This window comes from Thamnophis sirtalis, unplaced genomic scaffold (genome assembly GCF_051295495.1).
Source record: "Thamnophis sirtalis isolate CommonGarterSnake01/CBP01778 unplaced genomic scaffold, rThaSir2_p1.2 scaffold_13, whole genome shotgun sequence".
Classification (NCBI taxonomy): domain Eukaryota; kingdom Metazoa; phylum Chordata; class Lepidosauria; order Squamata; family Natricidae; genus Thamnophis; species Thamnophis sirtalis.
The window spans coordinates 34,838,375-34,859,139 of NW_028261393.1; the positions used below are offsets into that span (position 1 = coordinate 34,838,375).

At 43.9% G+C, this 20,765-nt stretch overlaps 1 protein-coding gene across 2 annotated transcripts in view; it reads right to left on the minus strand.

Moving 5' to 3' along the window:
- Positions 1-1,118: 1,118 nt before the first annotated feature.
- LOC106548636 (actin-binding protein WASF3) overlaps positions 1,119-20,765 on the minus strand; it is a 30,022-nt gene continuing 10,375 nt past the window's right edge. The window contains exons 3-9 of one of the 2 annotated variants that reach the window (XM_087727400.1): positions 18,331-18,465; positions 16,930-17,083; positions 15,638-15,755; positions 13,490-13,605; positions 12,442-12,705; positions 3,983-4,374; positions 1,119-2,098 (exon numbers count right to left, since the gene is read on the minus strand). In XM_087727400.1, the coding sequence (XP_087583526.1) occupies positions 1,941-2,098; positions 3,983-4,374; positions 12,442-12,705; positions 13,490-13,605; positions 15,638-15,755; positions 16,930-17,083; positions 18,331-18,465 (1,337 nt within the window). In that variant the 3' untranslated portion in view covers positions 1,119-1,940. Of the gene's footprint in view, positions 2,099-3,982; positions 4,375-12,441; positions 12,706-13,429; positions 13,606-15,637; positions 15,756-16,929; positions 17,084-18,330; positions 18,466-20,765 lie in introns of both variants that reach the window. The other variant, XM_087727399.1, reaches the window with a different exon arrangement.

The window sequence follows — 20,765 nt, forward strand, 5'->3', positions numbered from 1 at the left end:
ACAAAGCAGTCAGAACATTAAAAATGTGTGTGGTTTTTGTTACGCTTTCTTAATGTTTTGACTGCTTTGTGTTTTGTTCTGAGTTTTATATTTTGTATTTTAACTTTGTTCTGAATAAAAGAAAAACATAAGTAAAAAAAAAGGCGATCTTAGGAGAGAGGAATTGGCACTTGTTTTCATTCACTGCCAAATACTGTTATGTTCTTAAAAATTACCATTATATTCCTATGTACATTTAGTGAGTGTAAGCCCAGTGAAACTCAATCAGGACTTACTTCCAAATAGGCACAACTATAAAATTGGGTATTTATGAAAGTGTGTGAATATCAACTTACTTTGGTGGAAAATTTTAATTTTCAAGGCTGCTCAAGGATTTTAAGATGATTAAACCAGGAAGGAAAGGTACACAGCATCTTTCTGGAAAGAAACAAGCACCTAAAACCATCCTGCCCTGTTTGTGATGGTTGACAGTTTTATCATATTTGGTTATATCAGCTCAAAAATCAGAATTTTCCCATTAATATTTTGCAAACTTTTTTCTGGATGCACAAGCAATTTTACAGCAATTTTGGTTTTAGTTCTTCACAATTAGGGGAAAGGGGGGGGGAAGGAGAAGGAAATGTAGTGTTTTCTCCATGGCAACATTGAGAAAATTTAATTATAGATCAGAATGCAAAATAACTCAGCAAATTAATTGTTGGCCTGGTTTTGCTGATTCCCTCGGACATTTGAAACTCTTATGGTTAGAAACATTCATGGCTCACTATTCACACATTCACCTGGGTGACAGATTAATAATAAAGTGGGAAAATAAATATTCTATCTTCCCACTAAGTGGAGTCAGAATAGTCTTCTGAAGAACAGAGGATTCATGTTTTCTACAAGTAGAGTCAAAAAATCTTGCAATGCTAATTCGTCTCCCTCAATGGCTGCTAATCTGGGATTTTTTCTCAAACTCCCCTTGGTCACATCTGAACTGGGATTGTTTGCCCTTTGTCCAACCGTTGCCATCTCTCCCTGAACTTGGCTTATGGTCAGGCTTGACTGCCAAAAGTAGCAAGGCTCAAACTCTTCCTACTGGCCATAACATGGCTTGCAAAATAAACCATGGCCCATGGAATCCTATGCTGTTATGTGAGGTCTGAAGGATTTGTGGATTCAGGCTCTCAGAAGCTGCAGTTAGCACAGCTGCTGAATTTGCAAGCTGGGGGTTATGGTTGTGTTCAGCAGGTTAGGGAAATCTGAAATCTACTGTCTGTCATCCTGTTTTTCCCCTTCCCTTGTAAAGTGCTAGCAATTTGTCCCAGCCAATTTGCTTTCTGGAGCTTAGTTGAAAGTGCTAGAAGCAATGGAGAAAAACTTAAGAAGGATTTACTAACTTTGGAAACCAAATTACTGGATTTTCCACAGAGAGAAGCCTCTCTTCGCACCCCCTTTTGTGCGCTCTGAGGAATGGGTCTCTTTAGGAAGGGCGTTGGCTTAAATTTATCCCCATAAATTGATGGCTGTCTAAATCTGTCAGGCCCAGGCTGGAATCTTGGGTGGGAATGACTGCAAAGGGTCCCCTGCCTTGCATGGTGTAGGGCTAAGGGAAGGTCGCTCCATTTTTCTAGCATGTTGAACAAAATTCGGGTGTCATTTTCACCACTGGGAAAACTCAGGAGAAAGCCAGTCTTCTCCTCCCCCACCCGTCCCCCAACTGAGTGTTTCAAAAGATAAGGATCCCTAATGCCTGACTGCCCACAAAGAGGCTACCTCAAAACATTGTCAACAACACAACATGGCACAAAAGCAAAGCTCCTGGAGGCTGAGCTGCTCAGGGCAGCCGTGATTTACCTGCCAGGAACACTGAGTCGCCTAAGCCTGGTGGCAGAAAGGTGGCAGGAAAAAACCTGGGAGACCTCCCCCCCCTGCTCCAAAGGCAGCCCACCGCCCCTTCTTTAATCGGACCACTCGTTCTCATCCAACTCTGAGTCGTCGTCTGATTCGCTGTATTCCACAGCAATCCTTCGGGAGAGAATGGTGGCCACGTCATTCCCCACCGGCTCCTTCTTGGCTTCCTGTTCCCATTGCTCTTGGACTTTGCGCAGCTGAATTCCTGGGGAGGGGAAGAGGGAAGGTTTTTCTCCAGGTCAATCTAAGGAAGCAGACTCCTGGCAACAGCTGATCTAGCAAGCCCCAGATGAAGGCTCAGACTGGCTGTACCCAGTAGTGAAAGTCATTTTTTTTTACAACCTGTTCTGTGGGTGTGGCATGGCTTGGAGGGCTTGGCAGGGGAAGGATACTGCAAAATCTCCATTCCCATCCCACTCTGGGGCCAGCCAGTGGTATTTGCCAGTTCTCTGAACTACTCAAAATTTATGCTACCGCTTCCCCAGAACTGGTCAGAACCTGCTGAATTTCACCCCTTTTGTGTGATGCTTTGGTCTAATGCTTCTGGATTCAACTCCCAGAAGTCCCCAGCCAGCCATGCTGTGGAGCTGAAGTCCACAAGTCTTAAAGCTGCCCAGTTTGGAGAGCCCTGATCTAAAGCAAGAGTTCTCAACTTGGGCACGAGGACATTTCAAGGGAGCCTGGGGTGGAAACAGGTAATGGGGGCCCAGAACACATGCCGAGAAGGCCACAAAAAAGCAAAGTGTATAAAACTGCAAATACCGTGGGGTCCTTGTTGCTCTCTGAGCTTGGTTTACAGATGTTTCATTATATTCAATAGCCTAGTTTGGGTAATGAAACATGTGCAAGAAAAGAACAAAGCTCAGAGACTACCACCAAGGACACCTCATTTCAACCCTAAGCTACAAATATTCTCCTTTATTATTGTGGACATAAGAAAAAAGCACCAGTTGCATGTCCTTATCTGAGAAGAGATCTGGACAAGGGGGCCACAGGAAAAAAGGAAGGTTGGAATTGGATTAGAACATGGTTGAGAAATATTCATCTGGTGGATTTGTTGCAAACTTCTAGCATGCTTTTGAAACCCAACCCACCACTTCTTTCAAGGTGTTCATGTCAACTCACAAAGCCTTCCCGACCTGCTCTCGAGTTGCCATGGGAGGGGGAAGGGGAATCGAGCCTCGCAGCTGCAGCGAGGGAATTGCACTTCAGTCAAAACAAAAGCACATTCCAGCCAGCAAATGTCAAGGCCATCTCCACAGAGACTCACAGTGGCCAGAGGGAGGGACTTCTACAACCTGCAAAATTGCTTCACTAGGGAATGTGACTGATGACACATCTTGAGGGGTAGGCAGGGTCAGAGCCAAGGAGCGAATTAAGTGAGGTTAGAGTTGGCTCCACTCAGTACGTGCCTACATGACGCTCCTAATAAACAACTGGATTTCTTTCGAACCTTGGCTTGAGATTCATCATTTAATTAGGGCATTGGTTGGAACCCTGACCGTTCACGAACTATACAGAGTGATCCCCAGGTCTCTCTTAGTTCGAGTGATGGCACTAAGAACGGATCCATTTGCTAACCCCACCCAAGGACGAAGGGACCCTCAACAAGGCAAGGCACATAAGGCAATTGTGGGCTCCTATAGTTCAGGGAGAGGGGGCATCTGACCTCCATCTGCAGCCAACCTGCCATGGCCAACTTGCTGAAGGAAAACTCACTGCAAGACAAGAGTTACACTAATACCCAAGAAAAGGTGGAATAGAATCACAAAAGAAAGGATGCAAAAGGAGGGACAAAATGAAATGTAAATGACAAAAATTGAAATAATGTTTTAATTATTTTAAACATTTAAATTGAATTCTTGAGTTGTTCCATGGTGAGTTGCCCACGGTGAATTGACCATGGCAAGACGACCATGGCAAGTTGGCTACAGCAAGCTGTCCCATTCCACCCCTTGGTGTGGGGGATGGGATGATGTTCTCCTAATTTTGCTTCCTTTGCCAAGGAAAATCAGGGTCACTAAAGTGCATCAGCTCAAATGCTGCAGGTGGGTCCAAATCATGGGCAAAGCAAAAGGCACTGACTTACCCCGGCGGATGGCAGCGAGTAGGTCGCTCCTGGCATCAGTCATTGGAATCAGGGGCACCGCCTGCTTCCGGGATTCCACTGTCACGGCAGGCGGGGAGACTGTGTGTGCAGGGGAGGCTGAGATGGTGGGGGGCCCAGGAGGTGGAGGGGGAGGTGCAACAGGAGGTCCCATGGGGCCAGCCTGGGGAGGAGAGACAGAATAAGGGCAGGGCACAGCAGGGGGAGGGATAGGCGCATAGGTGGCATGGCTAACTGAAGGTGCAGCATTTGGTGCCATGGCCGAAGGTGCTGAGACGGGGCTGTCGAAGGCAGTTTGAGCAGAAGGGATGACTGGGGGTGGGGGCGGAGGAGCAGGTGGCACAAAGTAGTCTGCCATTGGCACTGGTTGAGGACTGCAAAGAGAAGGAAAGGAAAGAAGGTCACCAGGTGGCAGGACAAGAAACAACAGATGGAAACTAAGCAAGGAGAGAAGCAACCTGGAACAAAGGAGAAACCTCCTTACAGTGAGGACAACTAACCAGTGGAAAGAAGTTGCCTTCAGAGGTTGTGGGTGCTTCATCACTGGAGACTTTCAAAAAGAGACTGGACAGCCATTTGGAATGGTATCAGGTTTCCTGCTTGAGCAGGGGGTTAGACTACAAGACCTCCAAGGTCCCTTCCAACGCATTCTATGTTCTAAATAAGCCATTTCCAGCTTTCATCCCATCAAAACAAAGGCATTTCATGGGAGGGAAGGGTTGCCCAGTAGTGTGGTCTCCCAACACATAAAATGAACCAGAAAACTAACTGGGAGAAGCTCCAACAAGCTCTCCTTGCCTAACTTTCTCTGCCTTTTTGCTGAAGAGGTTGGGGAGGTGGCTCAGAAGACCCATGGTTAAAGCCCTAGACCAGGGGTGTCTAAACTTGGGAACTTTAAGGCTCGAGGACTTCAACTCCCAGAATTCCCCAGCCAGCATAGCAATAGCAGTTAGACTTATATACCGCTTCATAGGGCTTTCAGCCCTCTCCAAGTGGTTTACAGAGTCAGCATATTGCCCCCAACAACAATCCGGGTCCTCATTTTACCCACCTCGGAAGGATGGAAGGCTGAGTCAACCCTGAGCCGGTGAGATTTGAACAGCCGAACTGCAGAACTGCAGTCAGCTGAAGTAGCCTGCAGTGCTGCGTTTAACCACTGCGCCACCTCGGCTCTTTGGACACCCCTGCCCTAGGCCTTCTTGGCCTTCTCGGCCTTCTCTCTTGCTCTTTTTTGCTTCTGCTTCTGCCTTCGACACATTCCACATAGTCCTTGGCTTATGACCACAATGGAGTCCAACATTTCTTTTGCTAAGTGAGAGCATTCTTTAGTGAATTTTGCCCCATTTTACCCACTTTCCTGTCACAGTTGTTAAGTAAATCACTGTAGTTGTTGAGTTAGTAACACGGTTCTTAAGTGGATCTGTCTTCCCCATTGACTTTGCTTGTCAGAAGGCCACAACATGGGATCATGGGATCCCGGGACATTGTGACTGTCATAAATATGAGTCAGTTGTCAAGTGTTTAAATAGGGATGTTGCAATGGTCATAAGTATGAAAAATGGTCATGAGTCACTTTTTTCAGTCCCATTATGTCACTAAATGAATGGTTGTAAGTTGAGGCCTACCTATATATGATCATATGAATTATGCCATTAATGCAACATTTGCACTAATTGCAAAATGATATCAAGATGTTAATTCCCCCCCTCCTCCTCTAGAGATACCAGTGTTTTAGAGGACACCTTGTTTAGGAAAGCTTGCACACACAAAAATCAGACTGATAATCCATTATTTTTACCTGGGAAAGATTTGCACTTATAATGAGCCTTGGGGCTCATCCTTATGCTATTAAAACTCTCTTGCCTGCAACCTTTAACCGGTTAAAAAAAGGGCATCGAGGGCTAAACCTTTCAACTAAACTAAGGGCTAACTTATAGAACGTGATTCCCATGGAATTGAAATTTGGCAAATTTTATAAAACATTTTAAGACCTAAAATGATGACAAAGCACTTTATGACATAATATGAAATGGTGTAAAAGATTTCCTGGGGTCAACATCTGCTCTTTGACTCTGCTGTGCAGTTCGACATGGGATACTTTGAAGGCAGGTTCACCTCTGAATGCCTCCCTGAATTTTTAAGAACTTTTCCAGTACAGCTAATCCTCAATTTACCACAATTCATTTAGTGACCATTTGAAGTTACAATGGCACTAAAAAGTGACTTATGACTAGTTTCCACACATATCACCATTGCAGCACAATGATCAAAATTTGGATGTTTGGCAATCAACTAATATTTATGACAGTCGCCGTGTCCTTAGGTCATGTCATCCCCTTTTGCGACCTTCTGACGAGCAAAGGCAATAAGGGAAGCCAGATTCACTTACCGTATTTTTGGGAGTATAAGACACACCTTTTTCCCCCCAAAAAGAGGCTGAAAATCTGGGTGCGTCTTATACACTGAATACAGCATTTTTGGCCTCCCGAAACCCTATCCTCTTTGCAAAAATGGCCGTGCAGAGCCTTTAGGAGGCTTCCAGAGTGCTCCTGGGGGCTAGGGAGGGTAGAAATGAGTGAAAAATGGACTGGTTTTTGCTCCCCCACAGCCCCCAGGACCACTCTACAAGCCTCCCAAAGCCTATATATGCCCTGTTTTTTTTGCAAAAAGTGGGCCATTTTTTGCTCGTTTTTGCTCCCCCCTAACCCCCAGGAGCACTTTGCAGGCCTCTCAACTCTGCATTTCCTATTTTTCACAAAAACGAGGCCTGCAGAGGATTTGGGAGGCCTGCAGAGTGCAAAAGCTTTTTTTTAAATTTACCTCTTCAAAATCTTGGTGCGTCTTATATTCAGTGTGTTTTATAGTCCAAAAAATATGGTAACAACCGTGTTACTGACTTAACAACTGCAGTGATTCACTTAACAACTTGAGGACTACCTGTACCTTAGAAGCTCTGCCATGGTTGAAGAGATTGAGGAATCTCGTGAGGAAATCTCTCCGAAATGATGAGCCAGCAGATCACAGGTTGTCTAATATAAAACAGCCTCAGCTGACTCAATTCCATTCCGCCTTTCAGTTCTGGATCGCCCATTTCCTCGATGTTAATTTAGAGAGAAGCTTCTTAAGGCAAGATGGTTCAAGCTTCCTAAATCCATTGAGTGTCCTTTAAAGCTTTTTATTTCCTGCAACCGATGCATTTTTATCCCACATAATCAATGAATGCAGATTTGTCCTAATATTTGCTCCTTTTGTCTCTAGGCAAGGAAAAGGAAGACCAGGGCTGTTTCTATATTCATCTGATCCATAATTATTGCTTACCTTAAAATACGCTGCTGTCTTTTACTGCCCACAAGATAATTACCTTAGATGATGCTCTAACCAAGAAAGACAAGTGCTTTTCCTGCAAGAAACCATTTCTCTGAATATCATTTGCAATTCTAATCTGTGCTTTGCATTATAATACCTCTTGGCTACCTTTAAATAAGATGAGGATTGTACTGCTTGAAAGCATTCCATTTGTCCAGGATGGTGTTGACCAGGAAGTTGGACTAGAAGTCCTCCAAGGTCCCTTCCAGCCCTAGGAATCTATGAAATGCATTTTTGTCTGCAGCAGAAGTCCCCAATCCTTGGGCTGCAGCACACTACCAGGCCATGTCCTATTCGGAATTGGGCTATGTGAGTGGCTAGCAGGAGAACATGTGACCGTCCGTGCAGCTCACCTTGTGTAAGAGGCGGGCCGGTGCACATGCATGTAAATACCTACCGACCCACTGCTTGTGCCAGTTGAGCTATGCACACCCGGTCATTCATGTGACCCAATTCCGAATAGGCCATGACCTGGATGTGGGCCAGGGCCCAGGGATTGAGCAACCCTTTTCTACAGTGTCAATTGAGGCTGCTGTCCATGGTCCTGAAGTCCTGTTTGTTGACACTCCCCCCCCCCCCCCGATATTTAGCATGGAATTGCTGTTTTATTTGGAACATAAAATAATACAATTGGATGGGACCACAGAAGTCTTCTAGTCCCTGCTTCAGCAGGAGATCTTACGCCATTTCTGAGAAATGGTTGTCCAGTCTCTTTGAAAACCTCCAATGATGGTGCACTCACAACTTCTGAAGGCAAACTATTCTATTGGTTGATTGCTCTCACCATTAGGAAATATTTCTTTAGTTCTAGGTTGTTTCTCAATAAACATAAATTTATGCTTATTTGGCCATGATCAAAGCTATGCATGCCATTAATGTAGCATTGACATGGAAATACAAATGGGCAGGAGGCACTGAACTTTTCCCTTTTTATGCATGTTCACCTTCAAGTGCTGCTGACTACATAGGGTATAGGGCCGGCGGAATTGCCTCAAGGGCAAAAGGAAGGGTGTCTACCAAGACACTGCTTAGGTAAGGGGACCTGAGCCTGGTCCAAGAAGGCAACTTGAGAAAATTGTCAACTCACAAAGCATTCCTGACCTGCTCTTGAGTTGCTATGGGCTGGGGGATGGGGGGGGTCAAGCCTTGCAGCTGCATCAAGGAACTTGCATTTCAGTCAAAACAAAGCACATTCCATCTGGCAAAGCCAAGGTCATCTCCAGGATGACCCACAGTAGTCAGAGGGAGTGATTTCCACCACCCTTGAAATTGCTTCCTTGGGGAATGTGATTGATGACACACCTTGGGGGGAGGTGGAAACAGGGTCCCAAACGACATGAAGCTCCTAATAAATAACTGGATTTCTTTTGAAGTTTGGCTTGATGCTCATGGTTTAATTAGGGCATCGGTCGGAACCCTGACAAAAACAATTCAGACAAGCTCCTCCCTCATTTGCCCAAAGATAGAGGGAGGTGGAAGCACATTCAGATTTGCAAGATTTGGTTACTATAGCTTTACAATAAAAGTAGCATTGGTTTACCTCATAGATTTTGTGCAGTTTTCTCCTATGAAAGTGTTCTGCCTTCTTTCTAGGGTTGAAAGTGACTGGTCCAAGGACACTCTACACATCTGCGCAGAACTAGAACTCATGCTCTCCCACTATCTAACCTGGTGCTATAATCAGTACACCAAACTACTGTGTTTCCCCAAAAATAAGTGCCCTAGCATAATTATTTCTCAAAATGCTTGTAATTATAAGCCCTGCCCCCCAAATAAGCCCCAGTTAAGATTATCAACCGGATGGACATGTTTAGTATATTTCCCCAAAATAAGACCTAGCCAGAAAATAAGCCTTAATGCATCTTTTGGAGCAAAAATTAATAAAAAACCCGGTCTTATTTTTGGGGAAATAAGTCCTCTTCCTTAACATTAGGTGGACATGGTGGTAGTCCTATCACTACATAGGTTCAGGTGGAGAATCTCCTATAAGAGGGCGAGATGATGTCCCTAAAGACCTCAGTGCCAAGTGGAGTATTACAGTAAAAGGCTGAGGGATACATAAACATCTGTTGAAGTGGACATCTACACAATCCAAACAATTAAAAGGTGAAAGTGAAGTGAATCCATCTCTTGATAACCCATTGCTTTCCTATTGTCTTTGTTGTCTTCTTTTTTTCCTCCTAGAATTGACTTGGTTGTAAAGCACAACTGCCAACACTTGCTTGTTAGGTGAGGTTCAATTACATTACTGATGCTTGTAAATTACTCTGGCCTTAATGGGGAGATTCCCCCTTAGGTCCTACATCCTTGTGACTATGTCTTCTTTAGCGAGGAAAGGAACCTTCCATGCATTCTCTTAAGTTCTCCTTCCCTTTTGGCCCGTGGACCTCTTTCTATAGTAAAAAAGAACAGTTCTAATTGGAAAGAAACCAATAACTGAAATTCCGCTGGGTAAAGAAAGTGGAATAATTAAGGGATAATTAGAGGGGCCATTTATCAATACTGACATGATTACACTGAAAGCGAATCAATTAGGACCAGAGAGAAGGTTGCCAGTTGTAGAGTAATATAACATTAAATTATTTGCAGAATGGAAGATACTTTTTAATTCCAATGAAAAGGAATGCAGAAATGCAATGCCTCAGCAGCACTTACTAGACAGTCTAATATACAAGCAAGCACCATGAGAAATTTGTATATTGGGTTTATTAAAATGTGAGTCATTTCTTCAGCCAACCTAAGGAAATAATTCACATTTTAATAAAAGCTATTGTGTTGAAAAGTCCTGAATCAATCTGCCAATGATACACAATTTACCAAATTTTGCAAACAGTTAACTTAAAAACAACAACCTTAAGTTGCAAAAATTCACTTATTGGAGATAATGGGCATAAAAACATATGAAATTAAAGAAACTTTAGCCAAAAATCACATCGTGTTATGGAAAGACTTTCAAACAAAGCCTGTTCCAAGAAAATAGATAAGATGCGTCATGTTCAAACAAAAGAGTATAAAAACCCCTAACAGGTTTCGTGCCAGGGATAAACTGATGTGGAAGCTGAAGGGAACAAATTTATAATAAGAACAATGAGGAATGATTCTGCTTTGCCTTGGAACACGGAAAGACTGGCTGGAAGATTCCCCATAGCAACCGCTTCTCAGCTGAGAAATCCTGGCCTTTGCACATTCTTCTAGATCCACTCTCAGCCAAAATGCTCATCATGGACGATAAATAGATCCCTGTCTGGAGGCAGAGGAAGGCTGCTAGAGGAAATCACTCCCATGTAGAAGCTCCTTGCAAGTAGTCCTCGACTTGCAACAGTTCACTTAGTGACTATTCAAAGTTACAACGGCATGAAAAAAGTAACATGACCATTTTCCACACTTATGGCCATTGCAGTCTCCCTATGGTCACGAGATGAAAGTTCAGACACTTGGGGACTGGCACGATTTTACGATGGTTGGAGTGTCCCTGGGTCACGTGATCTCCTGGCTTTGCCCTGGAAGCCAGAGTTATTTAACAACCGTGTTACTGACTTAACAACTGCAGTGATACACTTGACAACTGTGCCAAGAAAGGTCAGAAAACAGGGCAAAATTCACTTAACAGCTGTCTCATTAGCAACAAAAACTTTGACTTCGATTGTGGTTGTAAATTGAGGACTACCTGTATTCTTAATCCTGTCCCAAGTGATACGCTTAATTCATTTTTAATTGGCTAATTGAGCCAATGGATGACAACCTTTTCCAATAGCCAAAGAAAGAATGAATTCTGCATCCATGCAAAAAGCCAAGAAGGGTTTTGGGGCACAGAGAAGCCCTGGATTGGGGCCCTATTTGAGCAGGTGTCAATTTGAAAAGCTGGGAAAAACGGACTGCTGGTTATTAAACGTTAGATGGGAAAAGGGCAGGTTTGAGGATAAACAAATATCACCCGTGGCTTATGACGTCACATCAGCAACAATTGCTCTAAGGATCTCCGTGTTTTCTGAGCAAAGGGGAAAGTCAGCTCCTTTGACAGGCTGCTCATAGATGATACAGTTAGTTTTCGGCTTACAACAGTTCATTTAGTGACCGTTCGAAGTTACAACAGCACTGAAAAAAGTGGCTTATGAACTTTTTTCACATTTATGACTGTTGCAGCCTCCCTATGGCCATTTGATCAGAATTCGAATGCTTGCAACTGACTTGTACTTATGACGGTTGTAGCATCCAGGGATCACGTGACCTGGTTTTGTGACCTTCTGACAAACAAAGTCAATGGGGAAGCCAGATTCACTTAATAACCATGTTACTGACTTAACATCTACAGTGATTCACTTAACAACTGTGGCAAGAAAAGTCCTAAAATGGGGGGAAATTAACTTAACAGATGTTTCGGTTAGCAACATAAATTTTGGGCTCAGTTGTGGTTGTACGTTGACAATGACCTATATGTTCATGAAGGGGACAGAACCCTGTTGACGCAAGCAGATATGCCACTGGGCAGCCTGGCCTCTCTTTGAGAGCTCTGGTTGGGGATGGCTGAAAGGTTCCCAGGATGAGGGCCTCAACAGGCTTGGCCTGAGAAAGAAATCTCCCACTTCCCCAGTTGGCTGAAATAAGGAGCACCCGCCAGGAGGGACCTTCCTTTGCTGCCATCCGACAGGGATTATTGAATGTCTCAGGACTGTCAAGAGATGATCATCAAAGGAGTTCATTCAAGGTCAGAGGTGTCCAAACTTGGCAACTTTAAGATTTTAAGATTGTGGATTTTAAGACTTTAAGCTATGCTGGCTGGGGAATTCTGGGGGTTAACATTGCCAAGTTTGGAGGCCCCCCACCTCTAGGTGGCATTTTCCAATGGTGATTTCAGGGCACTGAATCTTATTTGGGGCCCGTCCATTAAAAAAAAGGAAAAGAAAGGGGTTATAATCTGGTTTCTGAAGTCCACCCCTAGAATAAATTACATCACATTTCTGTAGTTCTGGAAAGAGGAATTTTTCCACCTGGGAGCTTCAGAAAAAACTCAACTCTTCCTGCTTAGGGGGAAAGTCATGATGGACAGGTAAAAGGAAGTAGACCAGAATCCATACCCATAGTCCTTGATTATCTGAGGTCGTGGTCCATTTAACATGGTCTCGGGTGGCTGTGGCACATGGGGCTGCTGCACGCGGCTGAGGCTGTTCTGCCGGCTTCCCACTGCCGAGGGCCTGAAGATCTGATCCTGGACCTGGGTGGCCACCAGGACCACCTCTTTGTTCTCGGTGGCCAGATGTGTGGCTGGAGCCATCATCTGTTGGCCAGGATGGTTAGGACTGGCTGGGTAGGAATGATCAGCTACATCGGATGCATAAGATCTGTTGCAGACAAAAACACCAAGAGGTTGTCCACCTGGAGGGCAGGAATGGGGGGGACGAGCAGAGGATCCAATTGATGGCAGGGACTTGATGGTATCTATTACCTCTTGGAACCAAGGGTTTGGTGTGCCAAAAGCCATACTGTTAACATGTGCAAGCATGGAGATGGAGGAGGAGGAGGAGGAGGTGGTGGTGGAGGAGGAGGAGGTGGTGATAATGGTGGAGAAGGAGGAGGAGGAGGTGCATGTACAGATAGAGGAGGAGAAGGAAGGTAAAGTTGAAGGAGGAAGAATAGATGAAGGAGAAGGTAGAGGTGAAGGAGGAGGTGGAGGAAGAGGAGAAGGTAGAAGAGAAAGAGGAATAGAATGTGGAGGGAGATGGAAATAGAGGGAAAGAGGACAGGAGAAAGAAAGGAAGGGGAAGGGACAGATGAGAAGCATGCAGCAAAGGTGGTGCAAGCACAATTCCACATCTTCCAAATGGTGCCATTAACTGCTCGGCTCAGCACCACATCAATCCAGCCAACCCCTCGCCCCAATCCAGCAGTCCCTGAGCAGCAGATATTCATGCTTTTAAAGAATGGCACAGATTTCCCACCTACCCCAAAGGCCTGCATGCTCTCTTCCACCAAAGCCCTTGGAAGCCAAAACCACAAAGCCAAGCAAGACATGGCAGTCAAAGCAACGGAGGAGGCCAAGCGAGATGTGTCATTCACAAAACCTGCCTATTATCTGGGGACAGTGATCCTTCCGATGAAGCCATGTGATATGGGGATGGTGAGAACCTGTTATCTGGACGGAATTCTTTATCGTAAGCCATCATGTTCCACTCCAGTCGCCGGTTGCGCGCCTTCCGCACTTTCTTCACCTCCCGTGTGGAATCCTCAACCAGTCGCTGCTCCTGGAGGGGGTTGGATGGGAAAGAAGAAAGAAGAGACATCAGACTTCCCAGATGGCTCCCAAGAGCTGGGGCAAAGTCCCCCCCCCCATCCCAATTGTAAAACACAGCCTAGTCTACACCTGGCCCTGATGAAGGATCATGGGGGGGGGGGAATCCTCTCCTTCCCTCCTCACTCCTGCTGTGATTCCCACAATGGACAAATGGCTGCAAAGGTTGATGGGCTTAGCAGAAATGGCTAAATTGTCTGCTCTGATTAAAGAAAATAAGACAATTAATTTTGCTTCTACTTGGAAACTACTTCTGGACTTTGTGCTTGAGGTGGGTAAAATGAATTTTTTAATTTTTGGGTTTGCTGATTAGATAGATTTGTCATTATAGAAATAACTAGTATGTATTATCATATAAAACTAAAAAGTTGAGATTTCATGTTATTATTTTATTCTACTGAACCAAAAGGAGTCGTTGGTCAATACTTATCTTTTTTCTTTTCCCCTTTCTCCTACATGTTTTCCTTTCTTCCGTCTCCTTCCCTATTTTCCTATCATTCTCATTTCTTTTTGTATTTTTGTATTTTATATTTTGATAAACTAATAAAAATTTGCAGCACATCTTTGCTGAGTTACCTGTGGTGCTGGACCCTACAATGAGTGGGAATGGGAAAGCAAATTTGAAAGGACACACCTATTTTCTTTGTTTAAAAAAAGTGAGATTTATAAAATCATAAAGCTGGAAGAGACCTTAGAGGTCTTCTAGTCCAACCCCCTGCCAAATAGGCATCCTTATACCATCCTAGATAAACAGATATCCAATTTCTTTTTGAAAACTTCCGGTGATGGAGCACCACTGTCAGGAATTTTATCCTTAGTGCCACATAAACATATTTCTGTCTTCTGTTATTTCTGGATGGAGATCTATGGAAATTCTCAGTCATCCAGGTCATGGCTATCCCAGAGGTTGTCCCTTTGGGACAACTGGATTTTTTGGATTTTTCTTTGAAGACTTTTTACTTCTCATCCAAAAAGTTTCTTCAGCTCTGACTGGATGGTGGGGAATGGAAGGATTTATACTCCTTGCAGACAGCTGGTCCTTTGCATCCTTTGAGAGAGTCATTGAGGCCACCTGGAGGTTTGTCTGTGTCCTCAGGGTCACCTGAGTGGTGCAAATGTGTGTGGAGCCTTCTTGGAACTGCTGAAAGGACTGTGTTGTAGACTGGAGATAGATGATGTCCTATCCTTCCCCCTCTGTTGAGAGAGGGCTATTTTGACATAGACGGCCTCTTTGACCCCTCTTTCAAACCAGCCGTCCTCTCTGTCCAAATTGTGGACTTTGCTGTCTTTGAAAGAGTAGCCTGTGTCTTTTAAATGCAGATGGACTGCTGAATCTTGTGAAATGAGAAGTGAAATGTCTTCAAGAAAAAGCAAAGAACATCCAGTTGCCTCTTGATAAAAAACACCATTCTGGATGGAGGTTTAGCTGCATCTACCTGTACAGGTAGTCCTCGACTTACAACTGTTTGTTTAGTGACCAAAGTTACAACAGCACTGAAAAAAGTAACACGCAGGACAGTTGCATTATCAAAATCTGCAGACTTGGCAACCAGCATATATTTACAACAATTGTGGCATCCTGGGATCCTGTGATTGCCATCTGCAATCTTCCCGGCTGGCCTCCAACCAGGAAAATCAAGGGTGGTGGAAAAGTGGATTCACTTAACAACGGTGGTGATTCACAAATTGTGGCAGAAAAGGTCATAAAATCACTCTGCAGAGATCCTGAATCATCCAGGTCATTGCTGTCTCAAAGACACTTTTTTAAAAGGCAGCTGGGCTGGGTTTTTTTCTTGAGGAAGAAGAAGACGTTTCACTTCTTATCCCAGAGGCTTCATTGGGTAGGGGAGGGGCTATAGAGGGATTAGTTCATTAGAATTGTAAAATCAGGAGAAACTCACTTAACCACCTGATCCCAATTGTGGTTGTAAGTCAAGGACCTCCTGGACTGGGCCAGGAATTCCAGGCTCTGCAGCTGCTTTTACCTTCTGCCTGCGTTTCTCTTTCCTCTTGTCTTCTGTGGCTTGCAACATCTTCTCCTTCCACAAGTTAAAGAAATAGGATGGGTCCGTATAGAATTTTAAGCCATCTTTCTTATCATCTCTGAAATAGCAAGCAGGAGGAAAGGAGGGCAAGGGAGAGAGCAAGGGGAGAAGAAAGAAAGAAAGAAAGAAAGAAAGAAAGAAAGAAAGAAAGAAAGAAAGAAAGAAAGAAAGAAAGAAAGAGAAAGGAGGGAGGGAGGAAAGAAAGAAAGAAAGAGAGAGAGAGAGACTTGATTATGATGGGCAGAGACAGAACATAGTCAAGACGCTCAGTCAAGGGAAGGGGGTGAGGGGCCTCAGGCAGCAGCTTTAATTTCAGAACAACAAAAGAAGTTTGGAGAAAGAAAGGTGGCAAAAGGAAATTTGCTTCTACAGCAGAACATTTTAATCATCATATTTACTCAAGAGAAAGCCTGATGTTAAGGGATCCAGCAGCTCAGAACAAAGAGAAAATAAAGAAACCACGAGAAATCAGGAGGAGGAAGAGGAGGAGGAAAATCCTTTTCTGAGTTCTTTCCAACAAGATAATGAGGGAAGGGAAGGGAGAGGGAGGAGATGCAGAAGGAAAGAGGGAAAGAGAGGGAAGAGAAGGAGGAGGAGGGGAAGAAGTGGAGAATGGTGGAGTCCTGCAAGAATATTGAGATGCAGAATCCTAAAAGTCCCACTGTCAGGTTTCCAAAAAATGCCCTAATTTTATAGAGTTACTATCTCCTATATTTTGTGCAGAATAAATATTCTCTTGAAATTTGGGCAACTGACAGTTGCTTAGTTCATAAAGTAAGAGAGAGGGAGAGAGAGAGAGGGAGGGAGGGAGGGAGAGGGAGAGAGAGAGAGAGAATGTCCCAATGCAAGAGGCTTTAAGCAATAATTCTCCAAAGGTTTCCTTAGCTGTAAGCCACCTGGAGTCACCTCAAAGTTAGATGGGCAGCATATCAATAAAAGAAACAAATCAATAAATCCCCACTTTTGTCATAATCCAAATTATAAATTGATCATAAACTTGTGAGGATTGCTGTAGCCCTCCCCCAAGGCTTTCCCAGACCTTCCACCTTGTGCAACTGTTGTCATAAAGACCTCTAGGTGACAGCCTCCTGCTGGTCAAAGTCCTTCCTCTCAGGCAGGGCCTCCAACCTTGGCCACTGGAGGACCTGTGGACTTCAGCTCCCAGAATTCCTCAGCCAGCCATGCCTTCTAATGGATGCAAAGCCACCAGCAGTGCCCCTGCCCCGCTCTACCTGTATGGAGTGAGGATATTCAAGGGCGGAGGCTTATCACAACGCTGGTACATCTCCATCACAGGGTTAGGGATCGAATTGCGCGAGACCACCTGCTGATTCTGGATGGTAGAGCTCTTGAAAGCCTTCCGCATGTTGATATCCTGCAAGGAGACTGGAAACACAAATCAGGCGCTGTTTAGGATATGCTTAGGATCCTGTCTCATACACAAAACACACACACACAGAGACACACACACACACACACATGCCCCCCTGCAAAACCTGCTGAATATCCTAAAGGTGCTTTTTCTAGAGGCAATGGGACCTTCTTTGTTTTTCATTGAAGACATTTCACTTCTCATCCAAGAAGCTTCTTCAATTCTGACTGAATGGTGGATGGAAGGATTTATATTCCTTGCAGTCCTCTGGTCATTATCACTCTTTCTGAGAGTCATTGAGGTCACTTCCACAACCAATTGCACTTATCAGGTGATTCCAAGGGCCACCAACTCTCAGAGAGAGCACTAACGACCAGATGACTGCAAGAAATCCTTCTATTCTCCACCATTCAGTCAGAACTGAAGAAGCTTCTTGGATGAGAATTGAAACGTCTTCAAAGAAAAAAATGAGAAAGTCCAGCTGCCTCTTGAAGAAACACCTTGACCTGGATGATTGAGAATCTCTATAAACACCCTGCTGAATAGTTGATGCATGATATTGACAGTTATCAACAATTTTAAATGTGATTTTATTAATAACTGGTATTTAGTCAGCAGACGATAGAAAGCAGAAAGACTGTCATAAGTAAAAATCTATTATTATATTGTGTGCTATGCAGAAAGTTAGGAAAAAAATAAGTCTATATCATTAAGACTAAATAATTCACTAAAAGGTGGAGTGAGGGGAGAAGAATCTTCTTGCATCGACTATCAAGGTGGTTGGATTTTGCACACAATCTCAGGCAATGTGGTTGTGACTTACAAAGTCATCTTTGCCAGAAGATAATAAGGAGGGGGCGTGGGTGGGGATGATATTTCTCGAAGCGGGGATGAAATATGACTCAGACAGGGAGCAGCAGAGAAAAAGGCTAGGCTGAACTATAAAAATCTATTCAATCAGACCATCATCTCAAAGGGGCATTTTCAAAAGAAAACTGGACTTGTTTTCCCTTAAAGGTCTTTCACTTCTCAATTCTGACTGAATGTGGAGAATAGAAAGATTCATATCCCTGGCAGGCATCAGTTCGTTCCATCCTCCACCATTCAGTCAGAAGAGAAGAAGCGCCTTGGATGAGAAGCAAAACGTCTTCAAGGAAAAACAAAGTCCAGTTGCCTTTTGAAAAAGCCTCTTTGGGGCAACCAAGACCTGGATGACTGAGAACCTTCCTAAATTTGAACACCCCCCCCCCGCCCCCAGTACCTTCTTCCACTGTGGAGTCCAGCTGAGTGACCTTGATCACCAAAAGATCCACCCGTTCCTGCAAGGAGTTCATCCGCAAATAAAAGCTATTGGCTTCGTTGAAGAGTTCTCCAAAAATATCTTCAGCATGTCTGCCTGAGAGGAGGAGTTAAAAGAGAAGCCCATTTGAGGTCTGCAGAGATAGAGATGGCCTTCAAAAAAGGTTTTGGGAAACTGGGCGACTTTAAGATAAGTGGACTTCAACTCCCACAATTCCACAGCCAATGTGTGGGCTTCAACTCTGGCAGTTGAAGTCCACACATCTTTAAGTCACACAGGTTGAGAAACATTGTTCCAGATGGTATCCATAACTAGTACCGTTCCTAGTTTGGACTAATGGTCTCTCTAGTCAGCCAATCAGATACAGGTAGTCTTCGACTTATGACCAGAATTCAGCCCAAAATTTCTATTGCTAAGCAAGACAGTTGCTGTGAGTTTTGCCCCATTTTACAACCTTTCTTCCTACAGTTGTTAAGTGAATCAGTTGTTAAATTAGTAACATGGTTGTTAAATGAATCTGGCTTCCCCATTGACTTTACTTGTCAGAAGTTCGCAAAAGGGGATCACATCATCACTTCTGTGGTCATATGGCCAGCATGACTACATGTCGACTACATGTGCATGGAACGCTGTTACCTTCCCACCAAAGTGGTATCTATTTATCTACTCACATTTACATGTTCTTTAACTGCTAGGTAGGCAGAAGCAGAGGCAAGTAACCGGAGCTCGCCTCGTCACACGGTGCTTGGGTCTCAAACTGCTAACCTTCTGGTTGACAAGCCCTGCATCTTAACCACTAGGCCACCCTGCCCCCTTTAGGTGGGATAAGATCCCAGGAAACATTCCCAGCATTAACCTTTTCTCTCTAGAGATGATTCACTAATGTTTTAGAGGCACACGGGACCCCCTGTTTATACTCTGCTGGAAAAAGCCGTATGAACACCAGCCTTCAATACCAGCTGACCTTCAAATGCTACTGTTGGCTTTGCAGATAATTAATCAATGCAGATAGGCAATATAAATTCAGCAGAGGAAAAGTCTCCCTCCCTAATCAATGTGAGCAACTCCAATTTGTTCTGGGTTTCTGAACTCTTGGATGGACCTAGCGGGACAATTTCCAGTCCTTCGGAAAGCGTGAAACTGCAATATGATAATTTCCTTTGTTGGTCACTTTGTCCAAGGAAGGGGATCAAAATGATGCACAGCACTGAAGAAAGGTGCAAACCTGGGGTTGTTCTTTTTAAACCAAATCACATGTGAAATAATTGTGACTTCTTACATCTCAAATCTTGCACACACCCACACACCCATCCCCCCATGTTGGGCAAAAGGCAGGTGATGCTATTTGTACTTTGCAAATAATATTGAGCAGCCGGGTGTTCATAGTCCATCTTAAAATGGGTTCAGGCTGCTGAGAATTTTTGATAGGTTATTTTGGAATGGGTTCAAAATCTAGTTCCTTCTTTTTCCAGTTCTTCTAATAAAAATGTTAAAAGCATCAATTTTATTATTATTTTTTCTTGCAGCATCCAATCAGTAGGTAAAGTATAAGTAAGGGGAAAAAGAAAGTACCTAAAGTTAATGAGGAATATGGAGAGATGCACTGAAGTTTGGTTCCATTTGGTCACCAGAGAGATTTTATCAGTTTGCAGAGAGAGTAAACAACATTTTCCCTTTATTCTCAGAGCCATTTCTTGAGGCCTGTTTCTATTCGGAGTCCAGTACAGTTACGACCACAATTGAGTCCCAAATGTCTGTTGTTAAGTGAGACATTTGTTAAGTGAGTTTTATCCCATTTTATGACCTTTCCTGCCACAGTTGTTAAGTGAATCACTGCAGTTGATAAGGTAGTAACCTGGTTGTTAAGTGAATCTGGCTTCCTCCAGTGACTTTGTTTGTGAGAAGGTCACAAAAGGGGATCATGTGACCCCAGGACACAGCAGTGGTCATAAGTGTGAATCAGTTGCCAAGCATTCAAATGCTGATCACTTGATCATAGGGATGCTGCAAAGGTTATAACTGTGAAAAATGGTCATGTCACTTTTTTGCCCTTGTAACTTTGAATGGTCACTAAATAAACTGTTGTAAATCAAGGACTACCTTTACGTTACTTTAGGCTGGTTACTGAATTAGCCCATTTCCTGGCCTGATGCAATAGACTGAACCAAAGACGTAGCCTCCAGCTCCCTAATCCTCTTTGTTGCTCTTCTCTGCATTCAACATCTTTTTTATACTGTGGAGCCCAGAACTGGATGCAGGATTTCAGATGTTGCCTTACTAAGGCTTTGTAAAGCAGTACTAGAACTTCACATGTTCTTGATTCTACCCCTCTATTAATGCAGCCGAGAATTATATTTCAACTTGGTTGAAAACCATCCAGAGTTGCCTTTTGGCAG